Source organism: Neofelis nebulosa, chromosome 3 (assembly GCF_028018385.1).
Source record: "Neofelis nebulosa isolate mNeoNeb1 chromosome 3, mNeoNeb1.pri, whole genome shotgun sequence".
Lineage (NCBI taxonomy): Eukaryota > Metazoa > Chordata > Mammalia > Carnivora > Felidae > Neofelis > Neofelis nebulosa.
The window spans coordinates 29,021,915-29,045,413 of record NC_080784.1 but is presented as its reverse complement, the minus strand read 5'-3'; the positions used below and the strand labels follow the sequence as shown (position 1 = coordinate 29,045,413).

At 39.5% G+C, this 23,499-nt stretch overlaps 1 protein-coding gene and 1 pseudogene across 11 annotated transcripts in view; one reads left to right on the top strand and one right to left on the bottom strand.

Annotated features, from left to right (window-relative positions):
* The window catches only part of RBPMS (RNA binding protein, mRNA processing factor), a 185,001-nt gene that overhangs the window by 112,210 nt on the left and 49,292 nt on the right, over nt 1–23,499 (bottom strand). The window contains exon 1 of one of the 11 annotated variants that reach the window (XM_058720181.1): nt 12,389–12,490. The exons of the other annotated variants lie outside the window; for them this stretch is intronic. Within the exon in view, the coding sequence (XP_058576164.1) occupies nt 12,389–12,442 (54 nt within the window). The 5' untranslated portion in view covers nt 12,443–12,490. Of the gene's footprint in view, nt 1–12,388; nt 12,491–23,499 lie in introns of those variants that run through there. 11 annotated transcript variants of the gene reach the window in all.
* LOC131506514 (hypoxanthine-guanine phosphoribosyltransferase-like) lies at nt 14,837–15,592 on the top strand (annotated as a pseudogene).

Here is a 23,499-nt window from a genome sequence, read left to right as displayed (position 1 = left end):
TATTCAGAAGCATAAACCATTTCTTAAAAAGAGAATACACACAGGGGCGCCTGGGTGGCGCAGTCGGTTAAGCGTCCGACTTCAGCCAGGTCGCGATCTCGCGGTCCGTGAGTTCGAGCCCCGCGTCGGGCTCTGGGCTGATGGCTCGGAGCCTGGAGCCTGTTTCCGATTCTGTGTCTCCCTCTCTCTCTGCCCCTCCCCCATTCATGCTCTGTCTCTCTCTGTCCCAAAAATAAATTTAAAAACGTTGAAAAAAAAAAATTAAAAAAAAAAAAAAAAGAGAGAATACACACAGCCCACAGAGATCTCCTTCATTTGGAAATAGGAACCTTGGGTCCAACCTATCCTTCTGTCCTTAGCTGGTCTCATTTTTCTGCCTGTGGCTCCATAGGGACAAACCTGATCCAGCAGAAGTATATATATTCATTTAATTTGCTTCACATTCCAATTCTGACAAAAGTCAGTGTTTCTTTGTACCTTCACCAAAAATAAAATCTAACTAAAAACAGGCATCAATGACTCTAAATTAAGGGCCTAGGAGCAGGACCATCCTCGCTTCAGTCAAAAGGGTCTCTTGGTTTGTCAACACCTTACTTCCCACTAAAACAACAACACAGGGATCATGCACTCTCCAACTCCCAAGGAAGTGCCAGCTTTCTTCTGGGAGATCATGTAATATAAACTTGGTTTCAGGGACAGAAAAGTTAAAGAGCTCCACATATCTGTGCAGCATAAACCCCATAGCACTGGGTTGTTTTAACACACAAGGCAGGGGAGGAGGTTCAGAGCCCGGTTTTTAAATTTTACATACAGATTATTTTACTCTCTTTAAATAAAGTATTGATGGATTTAATTATTTGCTTCTTCTGTAAGCATCACCTGAAACAAAAAACTCCCAACAGTGAATCCTGCTGAGGATGGCTTTGTCATCTCATTTCCAAAGGCTGCTTTGTTGGCCCGCTATGATTTCGCATTCATGTATTGCCACTATGAAAATGGATTACCACAATCATTAAAATGGTCTGCCAGGAATTTTATTCTGGTTGCAGCTCAAGAGAAACTGACTGGCCTTTGGTCAAGCTCCAGTTTCTTATTGGCATGGATTTCAAGATGGGATAAGTGGTCAAGTTCCACTCTCCTGGCCCCCTACTGGACTTAAAGACACATTCCATTACTAGCCCTGGGAAGGTTACGCTGTGGTTCAGGAGGCCAGGGTGCTACAGACACCAAGGAGCGATTAACCATGGGATAGAAGGGTTATTACCATGTTGTTGTTATAAACTCCCAGGTTTTAGTTTTAGATTGATCATCTAAAACGTAATTATCCATATTGCAAGTCTTCCTAGCTCTGAGGGATCCACTAGTGTTTGCCCTGAGTGACATTCAGTTGTAGAAGATCAGTATCCATAGAATAACCAAATTTAGAGGGTACCTTTGCCAAAGTGATCAGAAAGTTTCCAGTAAGATCAGGGAAAGAAGGAAGAAGACTCGTGGGAGCACATACAGAAGTAGAACCACCATGGTTCCATAAACTCGTATGTGCAGGGCTCAGAATATGCAAAGGAAACAGAGACAGCAAGTTAGCACTGGGTACACCACACCACTGTGTTCACTGAGGAGATATCCTGGCCTAATCCAATGTCAATTTATAGTCAATCAGATGGTCTCATCATCTCCCAGGTTTATACAACTGCTTAAGACCAAAGTCCAACCTAGGCCATACCTCACGTCTGCTATATATCTAAAAGGATAAGAGATAAATCAAGAATTTCTAGGGTTTGAAACTACCCAAGAATAGGCAGATGTGTCTGTACATGTGGGCCCTTAACCTCATTATTAAGAAACTTCCTTAGGCCTGTCAGATACAAAGAGAGGTGGGTACCAGAAACAAGTCAGGAATTTAGAGTTTCCCAGGAAACTACATACATAAATGTGCGCATATAAGAACTCAACTTCATTAGGAAGCTCATGGTTGCTGTCCAACATAGTATATGGTTGTCAGGTTCCTAGAGTTCAATAAGAAGTTCCTTACAAAATCAGGATGCTTTACCCTCTTACCTCTAGTCCTCTCCTTATCGATTCTGGCTTCCCTTAGTCCCTTTTAAGTCAACTTTCTGATGGCTAACTCTGTTTCAACCTTGGATAGCCCACAAAATCCTACTCTTCATTCAATTATACTGCCTGCATTGCTAAAACATGAAGATTTTCAAACATATTCATTAATGCTGTGTATTGTAAACTGAAGTTTGCATTTTAATCCCCTAATGTGCACTTGCCCTTAGGATTTTAATCCTATAGAGTACGATGAAGTTGAATGTCCGAAAGATTACCTGGGCTATCCACATACAGCCTTTTCCATGCACTGACAAAATGAAGTACAAGCAGAAGAAGAGCTTACCAAAATCTCAAGCCCTTTCTTTCTCCTTCTGCATAGTTCAGATGACTGAACAGATCTGCTTCACAAAATAAGAAAAAAAGTCATTCCACCTCTCCCAGCTATACAGAAAAAGCTATCCCAAGCAGTTTTTTGTAGTCACAAAGTACCCGAAAAAAAATTCAGAATCAGGGGCTATGGTCCCAACACTGCCCAGGGCTGTAAAAGATTTGTTTTTTTACCTTAAGTGGATAAAGTTCATCTGAGGAACTTGATCCCACTGTGAACTTCAGTTTGCAGCGCACTCTTAATAACCATCCATAATGCACCACAGTTCTAACAAACTAGAAAGCTGTGGGAAAAAGTTGGTTTCCCCATGTGTAGTTGTGAGAAATGACTCCATATATACTTCAAATTCTTCGATGCCAAGTCAGTTCACCTTCAAACTGAATGTTCTTCCCCATATGATAGTGGTGAGCATCCTAGTACTTAACAGTAGGTGCCAAGTATTTGTATAAGGAACTAAATGAGTAAATGTGAAACTGAGTCACAGTACTAGGAATGAGGCATAAGAGAGAGCCACATAATTTATGAACATCCAGATATGGAGGAATATGAGGAAATAAAATTGTGATTTTTATACACATTCAACAGGATAAGTACTCAAAGAGGATATGTACTAAAACAATAAATACTAAGCACTTATGTGGAACCACACTGCTGGGATTCAAATCCCAGTTCTGCAACTCACTAGCTATGAACCTTCATCTGTCCATTCAGAAATTTCCTCATCTGGGAACGAGAGACAACAATGGTACCTACTTGTGGCAGTTTTTAAATATGTCCACAGCATTTTTTGTACTCTTCCATTCAAGAGGTGAAGCTGGATTCTCCTCCCCTTCAGTGTGGGCTTCACTTAGTGACTCACCTCTAATGAACAGAATACAGCAGAAGTGATAGCATGTAGTTAGCATGTAGCATGTAGTCTGTTAACTTCAAACACTGGGTCAAACAAGGCATTGTGGCTTCTTCAACAGAAGCAGGCCCTCTTGGATGATTTGCTCTGGGGGAAGCCAGCTGCCATGTCATACTGATACTCAAGAGACAACATGGAGAAAAATTTAGAGTTTGAATTCGCCTAGACAGGAAACTAGATACATAAATGTGTGCATGTGATAGGAACGGAGAGGCCTCTGGTCAAAAGCCATGTGATGTGGCCATCTTGGAAGACCTTCCAGCCCCAGTCAATGCTTCTTATGACTGCAGCCCCCAGCTAACAATGTCCTGACTGTATCCTCAAGAGAACTTGAGCTAGATCCACCTACCATAGCTTCTCCTAAATTCCTGACCCTTAGAAACTGTGAAATAACAAATGTTCAAACCATTAAATTCTGGGGTAATTTCTTAACAAACTTGCTGGAAGGATTAAATAAATTAATAGGAAGTGAAATGCCTCCAAGTTCAGTACCAGGTTCTCAGTAAGGACTCAGAAAATTTTATCTGTATTAAAGTAGCTTACACCACTCAAAAGAAGATGCATTTTTATGCTCCAAAGGCAAATCAATCCTAAGAGAGGCTGCAACTGATAATATTATCATGCAACTGTTACACACAGGCCTAAAATGGGCGAAAGGTAAAAAGTTTGCACAGTAAAAGGAAGTAACATGCTTAAGTATTTTCCACAATATGAACCTCAAAAGTGTGACTTAGAGTCCCTTTTATTACCAATCTCTCTACCTCTTTAGAAGGCCAGGAGCAAATTCCGCTCTGGCCAGCACCCTACCCCCCCAGCTGGTCATGCATCCTCAACTCCTACTTCTTCATGTGACAAGCATTAAACAAAGAAGGAAGGAGAAATCTCTTTTTGTTCTATTAAAGATTTTAAAAAGTATCAAGGTTAATGGTTTAAGTATTCCTATCAAGGAGAAAACAAATTTTGAAGTGATATTAGGCAAATTATCAATCTCTAAAATCTTTAATTTGGACATAACAACATCTGCCCTCTTCCTACCTACTTTTACGGGAAACTGAAAGTATGAATTAAGTGGCATCATTCAAGGTACATGAAAAGTATAGTTTACTCAATTTGAGAACATTTCTGATTTGTTTAATCACTACTTTTTATTGTATACAATATTTTAGCTACATTATACATTCGATTAGTATCCAAAATTCATTAAATCATCCACTTGCTTAACATTCATCGTGGATTGAATCCTCACATCGGATACAAAAATAAAGAGAATACCAACGTTGGAAAGGATGTGAAGAAACCCTATGTCTTAGATACACTGCTGGCAGGAATATAAAAAGGTACAATCACAGTCTAGAAAACAGTTTGGCAGTTTCTTATTAAAAAAATGCAATTACCGGTGTGTGCCTGGGTGGCCCAGTCAGTTAGCGTCTCTTATTTCAGCTAGGTCATGATCTCACAGTTTTTGAGTTCAAGCCCCAAGCTGGGCTCTATGCTGTCAGCAGAGAGCCTCCTTGGGATTTTCTCTCTCTCTCTCTCTCTCTCTCTCTCTCTCTCTCTCTCTCTCTCTCTCTCTCTCTCTCTCTCTCTCTCTCTCTCTCTCTCTCTCTCTCTCTCTCTTTCTCTCTCTCTCTGCTCCTCCCCTGCAAGTGCACTTGCACCCTCTCTCTCAGAAATAAACTTACCAAAAAAAAAAAAAAAAAAAAAAAAAGCAATTACTATACAACCTAGCAATTGCACTCTTGAGTCTTTTTATCCGAGAGAAATGAAGATTTATGTTCACACAAAAACCCGTACACAAATATTCGGAAACCTTTGATTCATAATTACCAAACAAATAAGCCAGATCTCCTTTAAAGGGTGAATGGTTAAACAAACGGGTATACCTCTGTCATGGAATATCACTCAGCAATAAAAAGCAATAAACTATTAATACAAAAAAACATAGATAAATCTCAAGGGAATTATGCTGAGTAAAAAGTGAAACAATTCCTAAAGGTTACATACTGCCTGATTCTTTTTATAGGACATTCTTGAAATGATGAAATTACAGAGATGAAAAGCAAATGAGTTTGCAAGAGTTAAGGACAAAGGAGGACTAAGAGGTGGAGGGGGATACGCGGTTTTATGAAGGCAATGACAAGGATTCCCTGTGGTAATGGGGCTAATCTATATAATCTTAAATATGGTGGTGGTGGATACACACACCTGCACATGTGATAAAATTACACAGGACACCACACACACAAAACCGGGGAAATCTTAAGAAAATGAGTGGATTCCATCAATGTGAATTTCCTGATTGTGATATTGTGCTACAAGATGTTTTACAAGATGTATCATTAGGGAAAAGGCACACAGGATCTCTCTGTATTACTTCTTATAGTATATGAACTTTCAATCATCTAAAAGTTTACACTATACACTTAAAAAAACTAACACAAACGGGGCACCTGGGTGGCTTAGTCTGTTGAGTGTCCGACTTTGGTTCAGGTCATGACCTCACAGTTCAGGAGTTTGAACCCCATATCTGGCTCACTGCTCTCAGTGCTGAGCCTGCTTCGGATCCTCTGTCCCTCTCTCTCTGCCCCGTCCCCGCTTGCACTCGCTCTCAAAAATAAACATTAAAGGGGCGCCTGGGTGGCTCAGTCGGTTAAGCGTCCGACTTCTGCTCAGGTCATGATCTCACAGTCTGTGAGTTCGAGCCCCGCATCAGGCTCTGTGCTGACAGCTCAGAGCCTGGAGCCTGTTTCGGATTCTGTGTCTCCCTCTCTCTCTGACCCTCCCCCGTTCATGTTCTATCTCTCTCTGTCTCAAAAATAAATAAATAAATGTTAAAAAAAATTAAAAAAAAGCCTGACAAACCTGACAAATAATTACATAAACATTATTTGGGGCGCCTGGGTGGCGCAGTCGGTTGAGCGTCCGACTTCAGCCAGGTCACGATCTCGCGGTCCGTGAGTTTGAGCCCCGCGTCGGGCTCTGGGCCGATGGCTCGGAGCCTGGAGCCTGTTTCCGACTCTGTGTCTCCCTCTCTCTCTGCCCCTCCCCCATTCATGCTCTGTCTCTCTCTGTCCCAAAAAAAAAAAAAAAAAAAAAAAAAAAAAACAAAAAAAAAAACCATTAATCAAGACATTTATATCAGCTGGTAAAACTAGGATGTGAAACTATATAAATTCCTTTGCATTTCCAAGCTCTATCAGAAGACTGGTCTTTTCTTCATTGATTTTTTAAGTGGCAAGATATTTTATATATGTAATAAATGTATATATTTATAATATATATAAAAAAATGCAACTCTTAAAGGAAGTGTGTTGTACTCAAATTACAATTTTCTTGATGTATTCAATCACTACCTTTTATTGTAGTACATGATATCTTAGCTATGTTCTACTTTGATTATATCTCATTCAAGATAGATCTCACATGATACAGGAAATTAAAATATTTTGAATTGATATATTTGCTATTTTAACTATCATCAGGGAAAAGATTAAGAGGGTCAAGCCCAGAAAGTTCAGAGAACACAGACATATATGCAGGCTACATCCCATATGAACAGGGCTTTGGTAAGCTCTCTTAATAACCACCTACTTTTCTAAACCTGTTTGTGTGTGAAAATTTATTCAGCCAATACTTGTTTGCATTTAAAACACCACATGACTGAAAGACGAATATTTGGAATACAACCTACTTTAAGTTGGCTACTTCCTGTAATTCATAAATTAGTTACTTTCTTCAAACACTGCAAAGCGCAGTGCTTATAATGTGTTCTTCCAGTAAGAGTAAGCTTTCACTTTTAAATTTAGATTATCATAGCTTTTCCAATCACAGGAATTTCCAAATCCAGAATACCTTCAATGTATTTAGGCCACAAATAATAATTCCACAGCCTACTACAGGAACTACCTTTCCAGTGAGACGCTATTTGTTCAATTTGATAACCGCCTCTGTCTGTAAACCATTTATGTGGTCATTTGAATCAAGTCAGTATTAAGTTAATATATTACTTATGCGTATGTATAATTATGTAAATAGATGCAGGCGTCTGAAAACTCGGCAGGATTTTTAAGTAGAACTGTATGTGTTGGTCAGGCACAATGGAAGACCTAACAAATGTCAGAAACAAAGAAATGATGAGTGAGGTTTGAGGAGCTGAGAAATAACCTATATTAACAAAAGTAATACATGCTTTACAGATGGATCTAAACTATTTAAAAATGTTAGATATGTAATCTGAACTCCCACAGCACAAACTTTTCAATTACTGTAATGGAAGGAAAATACCACTAAATTGAACCTAGTGGTTTAATTCCCATCTCTGCTTCAAAACTAGCTGTTGAGGGCTTGGACACTGACCTCTCTGAGCCTCCCTTTCCTTATTGAGAAAGTGCGGGTGTAGAACAGTCCGTCTCCAGGTTCCATTCCGAGTCCACAGGTCCAGTGAAAGGATGGGTTTTTGGTAAAGGCATTACCAGAATCAAAGGACATCAGTCAAGAAGACCTAGTTCTTGCCACTGAAATATACACATTTCACTAGATATTTATGTATATTTAAATTGTATTTTTTATTTATGATTCATGTAATAAAACATAGTGACATCGTAAACCACACCATTTCAAGAATTCAGCAGAGCTGTCAGCACAAAGCAAGATAAATGGGCTAAAGAGCTACTGATGTGCAGTCAGTTATCACAAACACTGACCTAATGGTCATGATTAAATCTATGTACGCTAACAGAGCACAGTATTTTAAGCACACAAACTCCAGAGCTAGATTGCCTGGATTTGAATCCCAGCTCCAATGTCTATTATCTGAATAATCTTAGACAACTTACAAACCAAACAGAGCCTCAGTTTCCTCATCTATAAAATGGGAGATATAAAACTTACCTCATAAGGTTGCTAAGAGGTTTAAATAAGTGACTATTTATTTGTAAAGCATTTAGAAAAGTACCTGACACATTATATAAATCTTTGTTAAATAAGTAAACCGAGTCCTTCCACTGCTATCTAGTTAACACTTCTTGCTGATGGGGTAGAATAAACACTAAAGAATGAAATTATTCAAATCCAAAAACTTAGAGGACTTCATTTAGCCAGCTGAAGAGACTCTGAAAAGTTACCCATAATAAACAGTATTCTAAAAGTAGCTATTAAATAAAAACCATGGGGCAGCTGGGTGACTCAGTCAGTTAAGAACCCAACTTCAGTTCAGGTCATGATCTATCTCATAGCTCATGAGTTCGAGCCCCCCCATCAGGCTCTGTGCTGACAGCTTGGAGTCTGGAGCCTGTTTCAGATTCATATTCATTCATATTCTCTCTCTCTCTCTCTCTCTCTCTCTCTCTGCCCCTCCCCTGGTTGCATTCTATCTCTCTCAAAAATAAACATTAAATAAATAAGTAAATAAATAACATGACCACTGCGCAAACTGCGTATCATCGAAGACAAAGATTTCATTATTAATAGTGGGTTTCCAGAGTGAAATGCTGTTATTCACACTACCTCTACCACTTTCACTCCCTTTCAGGAACCTGGAATTCCTTTCCAAGTTTAACATGGTATGCACCTGTGACATAGAGTACTTGTAAAGAGCACAAACCAGTGCATTTTACAGAAACCAGCTCATTATTTTCCATTTTGTGAATTTCAAACAGCTAAGGCAGTTTCCAAAACTGTTCCTTTCCAACTGAGGAAAAATTCTCAAGATTGTCAGAGAACCTGGGGCATGTGAAGGATTGTTCAGAGTGGACATGACTCAACCTGTCGGTGATCTCCCTAGAACCTGGTTGTGCCAGCCCAGCTCTAGCCAGAATACAGACTCAGATATGCACATCTAAAACAGTTATCACAGTTCCAGAGAGTCTGTGCTCGAATATGACCAAATAAAGATACAACCAACATCTCAGATATGCTGCTGTTTTGCCAAAACTTCTCAATTGTTCTTCCAAATGGCTATTCTCCTAAGCTATTTATCAAAGTGTAATTTATTTGGCACCTCATGGAAGAATTTCCCTATGTTCTGAATACAACAGAATATAAAACCTCACCAGAAATCTAAGACAATGTATGTATATACCAAACTACAATATACCCATGACTTAAAAAAAAAAATCTTTTTAGTATGCTTAATGCCACATATGATACCTTTTTTTTTTTTTTTTTTTTTTTGCTACCTGAAATTGTATCACAGGTACTATGAGCCCAGGCAAGAGGACTATGGAACCCTAACCTCATACCCTCCTCCCTCTGACACCATCCAGCTGTAAGCGGTGCTTGGACAACTGGCCCACAACCTTTAGATGACCCTCTAAGGCTAGCACAAGCATCATTTATTTTCTTCCACATGTCTTAATCTGCGGTGGAAAGTACACCGTTCATCAAAAATTTTAGGTTTTATCTGCAGTCACCTTATGGCTCAAAAATTTCTAAAAAACAGAATAAATGTATATACATACACACACACACACAAGATTTTAGAAAAGACTATAACAGAACTATTGTTTTTCTGACTTCACAATCAGCACTACTAACAAAATCGGTTTCCTCACCACATAAACATTCCATAAATATGATTCCCTTCTCTTCTGCCACTTTTCTTCCTTCCCTGAGCACTTTCTTGCTCTAATGGGTGAATCTTAACACCACACCTTGCTTAATTCTAGGCTAACAGCCTTTTCTTTCATACTTATTCTTCACTTGTGTAGAAAGGTTACTTCTGGACTTAGAAGCCCAAATCAAGTCTTCTCTTTTGCCAAGGAAGGAGGTTTCTTGCAAGTGCTCCAATTCTCTCCTTCCTTCTTTGAACTCCTGTTGCACTGCTGTACCACAGTCATGTGTCTCATTCTGTTCCCAAACTGCTTCACGGGCTTTAGTTAAGTCCTTCCCAATTAAACCATAAATTCCTTGAGAGCAGATACCGTATCTTATTCACCTATCACTATAATCTTGAATTAGGGATCTAAATCTCCTTAGATTAGGGATCTAAGTTTCCTCCTGCATCTGACATTTAAGAATGATACACTCATCCTGGAGAAAGTCATAATTGGGTAGTATTTAAATTATTGCATAGAAAGGTCAGGTTTTAATTCTAAGAGGAAAAGGCTCCCTTTTTATCTATCCATTAAAAACAATTAAGGGGCACCTGGGTGGCTCAGTTGGTTAAGTGTGGGACTTTGGCTCAGGTAATGATCTGGGGTAATGAGTTCGAGCCCCACATCAGGCTCTGTGCTGACAGCTCAGAGCCTGGAGCCTGTTTCAGATTCTGTGTCTCCCTCTCTCTCTGACCCTCCCCCGTTCATGCTCTGTCTCTCTCTGTCTCAAAAATAAAGAGACGTTAAAAAAAAAATTAAAAACAAAAACAAAATTAAGAACTTAAAACCAGGGGCACCTGGGTGGCTCAGTTGGTTAAGCATCCAACTTCAGCTCAGGTCACGATCTCACAGTCTGTGAGTTGGAGCCCCGCGTCGGGCTCTGTGCTGACAGCTCAGAGTCTGGAGCCTGCTTCAGATTCTGTCTCCCTCTCTCTCTATCCCTCCCCTGGCTCATGCTCTCTCTGTCTCAAAAATAAATAAAAACATTAAAAAAAAAAAAAAAAAAAAGAGGGGCGCCTGGGTGGCTCAGTCAGTTGAGCGTCCGAATTAATCTCAGGTCATGATCTTGCGGTCTGTGAGTTTGAGCCCCGCATCAGGCTCTGTGCTGAGAGCTCAGAGCCTAGAGCCTGCTTTGGATTCTGTGTCTCCCTCTCTCTCTCTCTCTCTCTCTCTCTCTGCTCCTCCCCTGCTCATGCTCTTTCTGTCAAAAATAAATAAACATTAAAAAAATTAAAAAAAAAATTTTAAACCATAAAATTATTTATAAAATATAAGAATTTGAGATCCCAAACTAGGTAACATTACTTAATTTAATCATGGTTTTACACAAATAACAGATTCAGTGGTTTCTAAGACTGTTTCTTAAGTATTACCTTTTTGTCTTAATGTTCAAGATAAAAGGAGGCCTCTAATCCTAAATTAGAGGTCAATTTTGTTTCTTTCTAAAAACCAGGTTTCTGGGGCCCCTGGGTGGATCAGTCAGTTAAGCATCTGATTCTTGGTTTCAGCTCAGGTCATGATCTCACAGTTTCGTGAGTTCGATCTCTGCATCGAGCTCCATGCTGCTTGGGATTCTTGATCTCTCCCTTTCTCTCTGCCCCTCCCCCCCACTCACGCTGTCTCTGTCACTCTCAAAACAAACAAAAAAAAATTAAAAACCAGGTTTCTTCTGCGAAGTTCAGAAAAGATGGCTCATGAAGTGTTTAACTACAAGGAAAAGGGAGCACCATTTCTCTAAATAGTAATTATTTAGAAGTTTCACCTCTGAGGTTAAAGCACATTCAAGTTTTAAACGTGAGGTTCTTCGATAAGAGATGGCAAATGCCAAGTTTAACCCCACCCCTTTCCCTTCACAGATGCTTGCCAAGCACACACTCCTCAAACACTCCTAGATGCTTGTTACTTCACCACCTTAGTTAGATCTCTCTCTCCTCTCTCCACAGGTAGAATGGACATACTACTGACCATCTTTAAGGCATTTTCAAAGGAATATAGAAAGCATGAAAGAACTAATCAAGTACTGTTAAATCCCTGACAGACACTATTATACAGTACTTACTTATCTCCATTTCCGATTTTCAGTAATACTAAACTCACAATCCTGAACTGCTTCTCTCATGCTCTCAGGGCACTATATGTTCAAGAAAACCAAAAGGGAGGCTATTAAGAGCTCCAAAAAATATAATCAGAAAGCTAATCTTCCGGAGAATAGGTCACATAATTCAGTGTTTTACATATGCCTGATCGCAAGAAAGCCCAGACTGTTGGTCAGAAAATAGATCTTACCTCCTGAAATTCTGATTCAGGCTTAGGAGCCTGAATTTTTAACAAGCAACAGATGATTTTCCTGATCAGACATATTTGGGAAACATAACACATCACCAAATCCACAGGAAGGTTTTCTAGTTTTAAAAGAACATACAAACGACATTCAATTATACTTACTCCCAACTGAGATGAGGTTGTGGCCCCTGAAAGCTTCTCACTGCCAAATGCCATAGGGCCTGTTGCGAAGGCATTGCTTGATCTTGGAGCAGAGGTCTTTGAGCCAGACCCAGAGTGAATTTCACACAGGCAGAGAAGAATCAGACCCTTTTGTCTGAGAAACAGATTTGCAATTATATTTTATGAGGTACTCCTGCATTTATTTAAGAGGAAATCACTCAAGCTGTGCTTAAACTAGTGACACAATGAAGTTTTACTATGGTCCTTTATTGAAAATATTGAGAGTAATTCTCCTGAGACACTCCCTAAATTTCTGAGATGTTAAGTTTGCGGGTGTTTTAAGTAGCCTGAGAAGCAGATCAACGAGCCAATAGGCAAGGAGTGATTAATGAGAACTTACTACTTGTAAGAAGTGGTAAATCAGTATTCAAATTTGTCACATAGAAATTTGTTAAAATGTAGACCGATTCAGCAGATCTAGAGTGGGGCCTGAGATTCTACATTTCTAGCTAGCTGCCAGGTCCACAGACCACGCTAGAAAATTTCTACGGGAAGGATCACCCAAATTTATGTGTGCCTAAGGATGACAGGGACAACACGATTACTTAAAATGAAGATCCTTGGTCTTCATTCCTGGATATTCTGATTAAGAAAGAACAAGACCTTGGAGGCTGCAATCTTAGCAAGAGCTTTAGAGTATACTGCTATAGGCAGTGCATAGAACCCACACTGAGAAATACTACTAGAAAAGTCACAAAGATTAGTAAAGTTTGGTATCTCTTACAGGATAGGGGAAAAAAGAGATCTGTGCCAAACAGCCATGCTTCAAAGACAGTATGAGATACTTGTTAAGAACAGTACTCATAATTTTCCCTAAAAGTTGTAAGACACTGACATTTTGGAGAGGAAGAGATTTTAAAGTTTTAATTAACGAACAATAACTATTAAGTATGAAAAGGACAATTTCTATATAAAAAGCTAAGTATCCCTCATATGATACAAACAAATGCCAGGAGCCAACGTCATGCAGTCTGATATAACAAATGATGGTTTGATGCTAAAAGCTATTTGTCCTGATGTATGTCCCACAGTAAATACTATAAACATCCTGTTGACTGGCAGAAATAGGAGGCACAAAAACCATTTGGCATCTTTACCCAGCATCATCACAGAAGTCAAAGATGACAGAATTACAGGAACTATACAGAAGGAAATGAAAAAACGTACCATTTCTATGCACTAACAGAAAATTCTTGTGAGTAGAGGTGGGGAGAGCTAATAAATTTAGATGCCAACAGTCCTGTTCATCTAGTATCTGGACAAAATGCCAGTGATGAATATGTACTCTAACCTAGCAACTCCCTATCTCTTCTCTGCATGATCGCTAGTATTTTGTTTACTATGGTTTGGATGCCTGTCAATGGTAATGCCCAGTTACAATCATGTCCGCACATCAAACATGAATTAGTCATTCTGTCCTGCTTTCCCATTGGCTGGACTTGACGGACCTTAGTTTCTTGGCCACCTCTGAATAGAGGTAACAGGCCTCTGTGGAACACCCATACTTTTCATAGCTAAGCACTGATGACTGTACAATACATTCTAATCATCACCTTCCTCTTAAGTTCAACCTATAGTGAGTTAGCAGAAATGTAACCTTGTTGAGGCAACTGACAAAAGGGGAAGGTAGAGCACTACAATGTACACCTAAAATTAATGTAACACTTTGGAGCACCTGGGTGGCTCAGTCGGTTGTGTCTGACCTCGGCTCAGATCTCACGGTTTTTGAGTTCAAGCCCCGCATCAGGCTCTGTGCTGACAACTCAGAGCCTGAAGCCTGCTTCAGATTCTGTGTCTCCTCTCTCTACCCCTCCCATGCTCATGCTCTGCTCTCTCAATAATGAATAAACATTAAAATAAATAAGTAAATAAATAAAATTAATGTAACACTGTATGTTAACTATACTGGAATTAAAATTAAAAAGAAAAGAGTAAGGTAGAGTGATATGAAGGAAAAAGCACTGAGAAGGAATTATAAGTTCTATATGCTAGTACTAATAACCTTTGACCACTGCTTCATTCCTGAAAGCTGCTGAGCAGAGATGTAACATCTGAGAAAGTTAGAAATACTAGAACTAAAACAATGATGAAAAAGAAACACGGAACAACTCTATAGTGGTTCCAGATTAATGACCATTCCCAAATCAACACTGCACCCAGCAAACCATTCTGCAGTCCCCAGAAGACAGGAGAGATTTGTAGTATTAACTAACAATTTGACTTTTAAAAACAAAAGGGTGTGGGGCACCTGGGTGGCTTAGCTGGTTAACTGTCCAACTCTTTGTTTAGACTCAGGTCATGATCTCAGGTTTCACGAGTTTGAGCCCCGCATCAGTCTCCTTGCTGATAGTGTAAAGCCTTCAGAGCTCTCTCTTTGCCCCTCCCCCATGCACGAGTTCTCTCTCAAAAGATGAACTTTTTGCTCCTCCTCTGGCTGCCCTCAGCACGTGTGCCCATCGGCTCTGTTATGGCGACCCACAGCCCCAGCGTTGTGATTAGTGATGATGAACCAGGTTATGACCTAGATTTATTTTGTGTACCTCATCATTACGCTGAGGGTTTGGGAAAGGTGTTTATTTCTCATGGACTAGTTATGGACAGGACTGAGCGTCTTGTCCGAGACATGTTGAAGGAGATGGGTGGCCATCACATCGTAGCCCTCTGTGTGCTCAAGGGGTGCTATAAATTCTTTGCTAACCTGCTGGATTATATCAAAGCACGGAACAGAAATAATGATGGATCCATTCCTATGACTGTAGATTTCATCAGACTGAAGAGCTACTATAATGACCGGTCAACAGGGGACATAAAAGTAATTGGTGGAGATGATCTCTCAACGTTAACTGGAAAGAATGTCTTGATTGTTGAGGATATAATTGATACTGGCAAAACAATGCAAACCTTCCTTGCTCTCCATGGTCAAGCAGCATAATCCAAAGATGGTCAAGGTTGCAAGCTTGCTGGTGAAGAGGACATCTCGAAAAGTGTTGGTTATAAACCAGACATTGTTGGATTTGAAATCCCAGGCAAGTTTGTCGTAGGATATGCCCTTGACTACAATGAATACTTCAGGGACTTGAATCACATTTGTGTCATTAGTGAAACTGGAAAAGCAAAATACAAAGCCTAAGATGAGATTTCAAGTTGAGTTTGGAAGCACCTGGAGTCCCCTTGGAATCACCAGTCCCATGTTCTAGTTCTGTGGCCAGCTGCCCAGTAGAGCTTTTTGCATGTATCTCCTAAGGATTTTACCTGTTTTGTATTTTAGAAATGTCAGTTGCTGCATTCTGAAGTCTTTATTTGCACTATGAGCATACAGACTATCAGTTCCCTTTGAGTGGACTGTTTGACTTGTGAATGAAAAATCTCTTAAACCACACCACTATTGAATGAAAATAATGAAATTGTATCTGTAAGAAACATTTAAAGAGAAGATATATTAGTTTTTTAATTGGTATTTTAACTTTTATACATTCAGGAAAGAACAGAAGTGACTGAATATTGGCAATTATACTACTGTGTATTTAGAAGAGGAAGAAACAGTCAGTTTTCCTATCAGTGACAGCATCTAAGGTATTGTTGTGTTGGATAAGCCATACGTCCTAGAATTATTTTACTGTTTCAATAGTATCAACTGTATTTTCTCACTTGTTCAGATGATTTCTGGTGAATCTTTGTCAACAGTTCTTTTATTTTTATTTTATTTATTTATTTTTTAACGTTTATTTATTTTTGAGACAGAGAGAGACAGAGTATGAACGGGGGAGGGGCAGAGAGAGAGGGAGACACAGAATCGGAAGCAGGCTCCAGGCTCTGAGCCATCAGCCCAGAGCCCGACGCGGGGCTCGAACTCACGGACCGCGAGATGGTGACCTGAGCTGAAGTCGGCCGCTTAACCGACTGAGCCACCCAGGCGCCCCTGTCAACAGTTCTTTTAAATACAAATCAGCAAATTCCAGAAAACTTTACCACATTTTGAATTGTTCAGTGTAAAAATCCTTACAATAAAGGCCGTCTCTTTAAAAAATAAATAAATAAATGAACTTTTAAAAATTAAAATAATAGGGGCACCTGGGTGGCTCAATTGGTTAACTGACTCTTGATTTCAACTCAGGTCATGACTGAGCCCTGGGTCAGGCTCTATGCTGATGGCGCAGAGCTTGCTTGGGATTCATATTCATTCTCTCTCTCTCTCTCTCTCTCTCTCTCTCCCCGCCCCCCTCAAAATAAAAATAAATATTAAACAACTTAAAAACAAGTGGGTTAAATACCTCCAGAAATAAAATTAGACCCCAAAAGCCACAGAAATCCCCAGTCTCTCACTTGTTCTTCATTCTCATCATATACATCCATCACCAACAGACTGTTTCTTGTTGGGACACTCTTGTAAAATGGCAGTTTTCCCTGAGAAAAGACACTAGTCTCATTCACACCTCTAGAGAGCCTGAAATAATGGGAACTATTTCCAAAGAGCAAACTGTTTGGGGGGAGGGGGAGATAATAATCTACATCTATCAGAATCTTAACTTAGTTCCTGCACAAGGCATTCTTGCTTTGCTTGACAGACAACCTTCACACAACCTATACCCAAAACACCCACTAAATAACGAAAGACATTTCCGTCTTGCCTAATCAATAAAACCCCAGGAGTACAGACCCTGTGTCAGTGGCAGGATACCTGATCTACATCATTTTATAAGTGAAGTTTATCAGACAGAAGGTTAGGAAAGTATGAAAAAGAAATCTCCTGAGGCTTAAGGCACTGGGACGGCAGGTGTAAATCTAAAGACTTCAGGAGCCCAAGCCAGTGAAACGTGTTGTGGCCTGCCTACTTCTGTTACAGAACAGGTTATGAAAAAAACCTGCTATGTTATAGGCGCCCAGGGCCTGTTCAAGACCCCAACATTTCTTTTGGCATGCAAGTGATTATTCTACCTCCAGGGCTTTTTAAACACTCTACTTTTAAATATTAAAATTCTGGCTAGTTACCATACTTATTGATGTTTTCTACTCATTTTAATATATGCAGTAGGGTTTTTGCTAAAGAAATACACCTGCCTTTCATCAGGGAGTATCATAAAAGGCTAAGGAAAAATAACTTCACTCCAAAGTTTTTCTATTTTTAAATGAAATGTTTTCCCTCAGTTTAAGAAAACATTTTTACTGCTTTCAGGCAATGAGAAACCAAATCAAACCATAAGTGACAGACCAATTAATAGCTACACTTACCCATGTTGTTACGGAAGGCCATGCCAGCCAGCATTTATAACTTCTGTTATTTTTTCATAGTACTGCAGTTCTGGAAATATTATGCAGAATTTTATGTGATGACTTCTATAATCCAAGTACCACAAATCCCAAGGCAGGAACTGGGACTGAAGATCTCAGCTGGGTGGAAAGAAACTACCAAAAGCTACCATTCACTGGCCACCTGGGACTTCCCAGCCAACATCACAGGTATGGGCATGGGGTTCTGCTCACTCTCTAGCTCCTACCTGCAGTGGCCACCCACAGTGTCTGTCCTACCTTCCTCCTCAAAGTCTAGTTCTGGGTGTTAGGGAATAAAAGCAAACAGAGTTTGTAACCATCCAGAGTTGCCACCAGACTAAGATAAGGATACCTGGAAGAGAATATTAATCCCAAAGTTGTCCATCTATAAATTCATTTCATGCTGAACTGTTTAATTATTATTTCTTAGGAACTACCCTACAAGGGATTGAATATTCTACCTCCAGGGCTTTTAAAGCAGTGTATTTTTAAACAAATATTAAAACACTGACTAGTCCTCATACTTCCTGATTGTAAAGTGACTAGATAGAACAATCTAAATTTTGTAATTTTAACCCATTCTCCTACCCGTTGTTTTAAGAGGAAAGTTATTTGGGAGAAGGAAACCATGCCTTAATTTATTTTGATGTGGCAACCTGCTTTCCATCTGCGTCTCTTGTAATACCTCCATTTGTTTAAAAGCAAGATAAACTGTTCTTTAACAAGGTTTGGAGCCCTGCTTCTAAACAGGACATCCTAGCTGACTTAGAGTGTAACTAAATGTAAATTGTAATTTTTCATGATTTTCTGTTGAAACCAAATTCTGCCCATAAAACCGTATACTCTGGTCCTGAAGGAGTTCTTTCTAAAACAATGGAAAAGTACTAAAGAGACTATCAGAGAAGCATAAACTCCCTAGAATCTGGCCTCCTCGTCACATCTGAATAATTCTGCTCCTCCCTGAGGCCCAGTTTCTCCCTATGTGGGGTGGAGGCAACAATGCTCGCTTCTGTCTCCTGAGAGGAAGTGGTGTGTGAAGAGGACAGACTTGATGGCCTACTAAGAGCCACAGGGAGAAAGGGGACATTATTCAAGTTGCTTCAAGCTATCAGAACATATTCTTAGCCCCACAGGAAGGACCAAGTCAGAAAATATCACGTTAGAGGTTTCCTATTTTAACTAAAAACTCAAGTTTAAAAATGCTACAAAGTTTGTCTTTCGCATTTTCCTTTCTCTTTATTTCTTTTCTTTGACTCTTGATCAGGCTGAAAAAATTTAAGGAATGGATGCCAGAATGGTAAACTATTCAAAAGCCTGATAATGTGGAATTAGCACTGCTCTAGAAACCATTTTTCCCTGGCAAAAGTCACTTGTCATTCTTCTCCAGCATTACTAGCTGAATGAATATAAATACAATGTGCCATATCCCCAATTTCTGAGGAGATTTTTAAAAAATGTTTGTGTGTGTGTACGTGCGTGTGTGTGCAAGAGAGAGAGAGAGAAACACGCATGCACAAGTGGAGGAGGGGCAGAGAGAGAGGGAGACAGAGGGTCCAAAGCAGGCTCCCCCTCTGTCAGTGGAGAGCCGGATGCAAAGCTCCACCAATGAGAATGAAACTCACCAATGCTTAACTAAGCCACCAGGTGCCCCCCCACACCCCCCAGTTTCTAAGCCTAACTTCAACTCCAGAGAACACGCAGGAGGGATGATAGACAAGATAAACAATGGATAGAAAACCTATTCCTATGAGTATGGTCTCACAAAATTTCGATTAGACATGGGGAAGAAATGAAGAGTATATAGAGTTGTATACAATAGTTGCCAAACATTACAAGCATTTTATTACATGCATTTAATCTGAACTTCAACCAGATAAACTAGGTCTTCTCTCTGTCCCAGTTTTATACAGAGGAAACTGAGGCTCAGAAAGCTTAAGTAACTTGTAACAAACTATAAAGTGACAGAGCCAAGACTCGAACCTTAAACTTTCAAAATCTGACTCCTGAAGTCGAGGCCTGTACACCATTACACCTATTTCTACCCACTGTTCTCTATACTTTTCCAAATTCTTACCAATTTCTACCAGCCACCCCCTCTTCTTCAGCACTGCTGCTTCCATTTCAAATTCTATACTTGATAAGGTGCCTTGATGCCTTGACTTGAACTTGAGAGGCAACGTAGTAAAGAGGTGGAAGGAATAGAAAGGGAGCTGATTTTAAGACTAGTACTGAAAAGAGTAAGAGAGTTGATCCTCATGGCAATGGTAGGAAGAGCACAGGGGCCAAACCCTGGAAAGACGTCACTTTGCAACCATCTTGTGGTGTTCCACCAAGAACGTTAGGCTGTACGTTATGCCGTGCAAAGCAGGACCTTCATACATGCTTAATACTACAGCATTAACACAGTATGAGGAAAAACGGGCACAGGTTAACTACCTTCTGTTTCACTGACCTACACCACATTAGTTAAATCCTAGTGTTCTAATTAACAGAAAAGAATTACACGAAAGTTATCTATAGCCAGAAAATAGATCCTTTTTTTAAAATGTTTCATTCTGAATTCAGCAGTGGACACTGTCATCGTAAACCATTTCAGTTGTTTCCTTATCTTGGCAGAACCCACTTACTTCTAACAGCATGTGTATGTGTTCTCACACAAAATCCAGGAACACCAGAAGACTATGGCTTTCGGGCAAAAGGACAAAATGAACTAACAGGCTTTTGAAATCTCCTGTTTATATCAGGGAGCGGTCTATAATTCATCATCTGGCAAAAAAATGTAATCACAAATGAAGTATGTGACACTTATATTAACAGCAATGTTTAAAATTTCCCTCAAATAAATGCTATATAACATTCTTTTTTAAATGAAGTAGACCTATATTGCAGATATAGAGTTGTCCACGATACACTGCTAAGTTAAAAACACCATACAGGTAAAATTTTGTATACTGACACAATGAAGTTCTAAAAGTATCTCAATGAAAGTCAGATGCAGGACTTTTATTTTTTAACCTTTAGTTTTTGTTTTTTTTTTTTTCCACCATGTATTTCTTAAGAATTAGGAAATCTCTCCATGTGTGACCAACTGGAAGGAAATTCTTCTGGGCTATCCAAGAGTTGCACTTTATGGATCCCAATGGTTGTAGAGTGGGTGAATCTTTTCTTATTTTGGTAAATATTGGTGACGATGACTATCCACAGTTAACTAAACACTGCATATAATATACACTTTAGTAAGAACTGCCTGTTTTCTCCAATATCTATTCTTCCTATTTCAGATTTTAGCTGGGCACACAATTTCTCCAACTCCCTTACTAGGATTATATTGCCAAGGTCTGACCAATGATGTGATGTGCTGCCTGCAAGTTCTAAGTTGTGCCTACGTAACGGGAGCATTTCTTCCCTCTTTGCTGTTGTCGAGACAATATGATGGTGGGAACTGGAGCAGCTATCTTAGACCATATGATGAAAGCTACCTGTTAAAGATGGCAGAACAACAATAGAGTCCCTGTCGAATACAGACCCACATACCTACCATGAACCACTATCCTAGACTTTCAGGTGAGAGAAAAAGGTCTATTATGTTTAAGCCACATTTTGTTTTTTGTTGCTGCAGTCAATATCCTACTGCATGCATGTGCATATACATACCCCAGGAAGTTATTCTCAGGCTACAACTAAATATCATCCCTTTTTTAAACGTAAGTTTATTAAGCTGAGGACTGAAAAATTAACCTAACTCTGCTAAATCTTTAAATAAAAAACAGAAAAAGCTGGGGAAACTGGGGAGCCTGGGTGGCTCAGTCAGTTGAGCATCTGACTTCGGCTCGGGTCATGATCTAGCAGTCCATGAGTTCAAGCCCTGAGTCGCATCGGGCTCTGTGCTGACAGCTCAGAGCCTGCCATGCTTCATTCACATTCTGTGTCTCCCTCTCTCTCTGACCCTCCCCTGCTTGCATGTTCTCTATCTCTCAAAAATAAACATAAGAAAAAAAAGAAAACAGAAGAATCTAAAATATCTTATTTTTTTAGTTAACCTCCTTGGTTTCTGAGTAGCTAGTTTGAAACAAAAATGCCTCCCCTTTATCAATTGCTGGCCTTGTTTCTTACTTGTGAAAGGAGTAAAAGATTGAAAATATTGGGAGACTGCTAAAAATAAAATGTACTAACTGACCTAATCTACCTCATGAATTAACCACAATGAAAGTTAAAGTAAATTAGAAGTTACTAAACACAATATAAAATCACCTTTAAAATTAATATACCACATTACTGTAATATGAAACAGTAACACATTAGTTTATATTAAAAAAAACAACAACAACAAGGTTTACTTCAAGCAGGTGTTCTTTGGCAATTGTGAACTATCCAAATTATGTTTAGTGTGTCATATTGGTATGTTTCAACTGATTTCACTGCCGCTCTAACAAAATCCTCACACAAATACATTTATAGAGAAACTGAAGAGGCATGGGCAGCTCAGTCAGTTAAGCAGCCAACTTCAGCACAGGTCATGATCTCACAGTTTGTGGGTTCAAGCCCCACATCATGCTCTGTGCTCACAGCCTAGAGCCTGGATACTGCTTCAGATTCTATCTCCCTCTCTCTCTGCCCCTCCCTGGCTCATGATCTGTTTTCTGTCTCTCAGAAGTAAATAAAAATGTTAAAGGAAGGAAGGAAGGAAGGAAGGAAGGAAGGAAGGAAGGAAGGAAGGAAGGAAGGAAGGAAGGAAGGAAGGAAGGGAGAGGAGGGACTGGGTGGCTCAGTCCGTTAAGCGTCCAACTTTGGCTCAGGTCATGATCTCACAGCTCATGAGTTTTGAGCCCCGCGTCAGGCTCTGTGCAGACAGCTCAGAGCCTGGAGCCTGCTTTGGATTCTGTGTCTCCCTCTCTTTCTGCTTGCGCGCTCTCTCTCTCTCAAAAATAAACATTAAAAAAAATTTTTTTTAAAAAACAACAAAATCATAAATGTTAGGGAGAAAGAAAAACCTAAAAACCTCAATTATCTGCTTTCCTAGAGAAAATAATTCTTTTTAGGAACATATGGATTACTGATTTACAGGTAAAGACAGAATTTATAGTTCAGACAACAAACAGGTCAACAAACTAATCTAGAAGAAGTTATTCTCTTGAAATATCTAAATACCTATGTCTTTACTTTTGTCAAGGACTATTCCTTTCAGACATAAATATAACATTTCCCTTGAAATGTTAAATTTGTCCTTTTATAGAGTATACAGTTTCTGCTTCCAGTATCTGGTTATCTTGTTATTCTTTCAAACATTTCCACATTCTCCTTCTGGTCAAGCTTCAACCAGATAACACATGTATTAGGTAGACAAAGAAGATGAAAATCCAAAGGTCAAATTATTTCCTACTATAAGAGCTTTAATAGATTCTCAAAAGGTTTTAATAGGATAAGATGTACCAGATTTTCAGGCCAATCATAACACAGCCATGAGTTCACACAAAATATCTAACCCCACAGACATAAACTCAGGAGGCTCCTCCCTTTGGACAAGAAAGCTAAAATCTTAGCAGTGCTTAAGTTCCTTTAAACTTAAGGTTTTCTACACCACTAGATGTCCCAGAAATGATCCATCAGCAGCAAAGCAGATCAAAAGATTAAGATCCACAGGGTGGCTTTCTCTGTGTGCATAATTTAAGGTGAAACTAAGAGGCAAGTCAAGGCAAAAGCCACAAGTGACAACAACAACAACAAAACATTTCAGAAGTTATTTAAAATCTTTAGGGGCGCCTGGGTGGCGCAGTCGGTTAAGC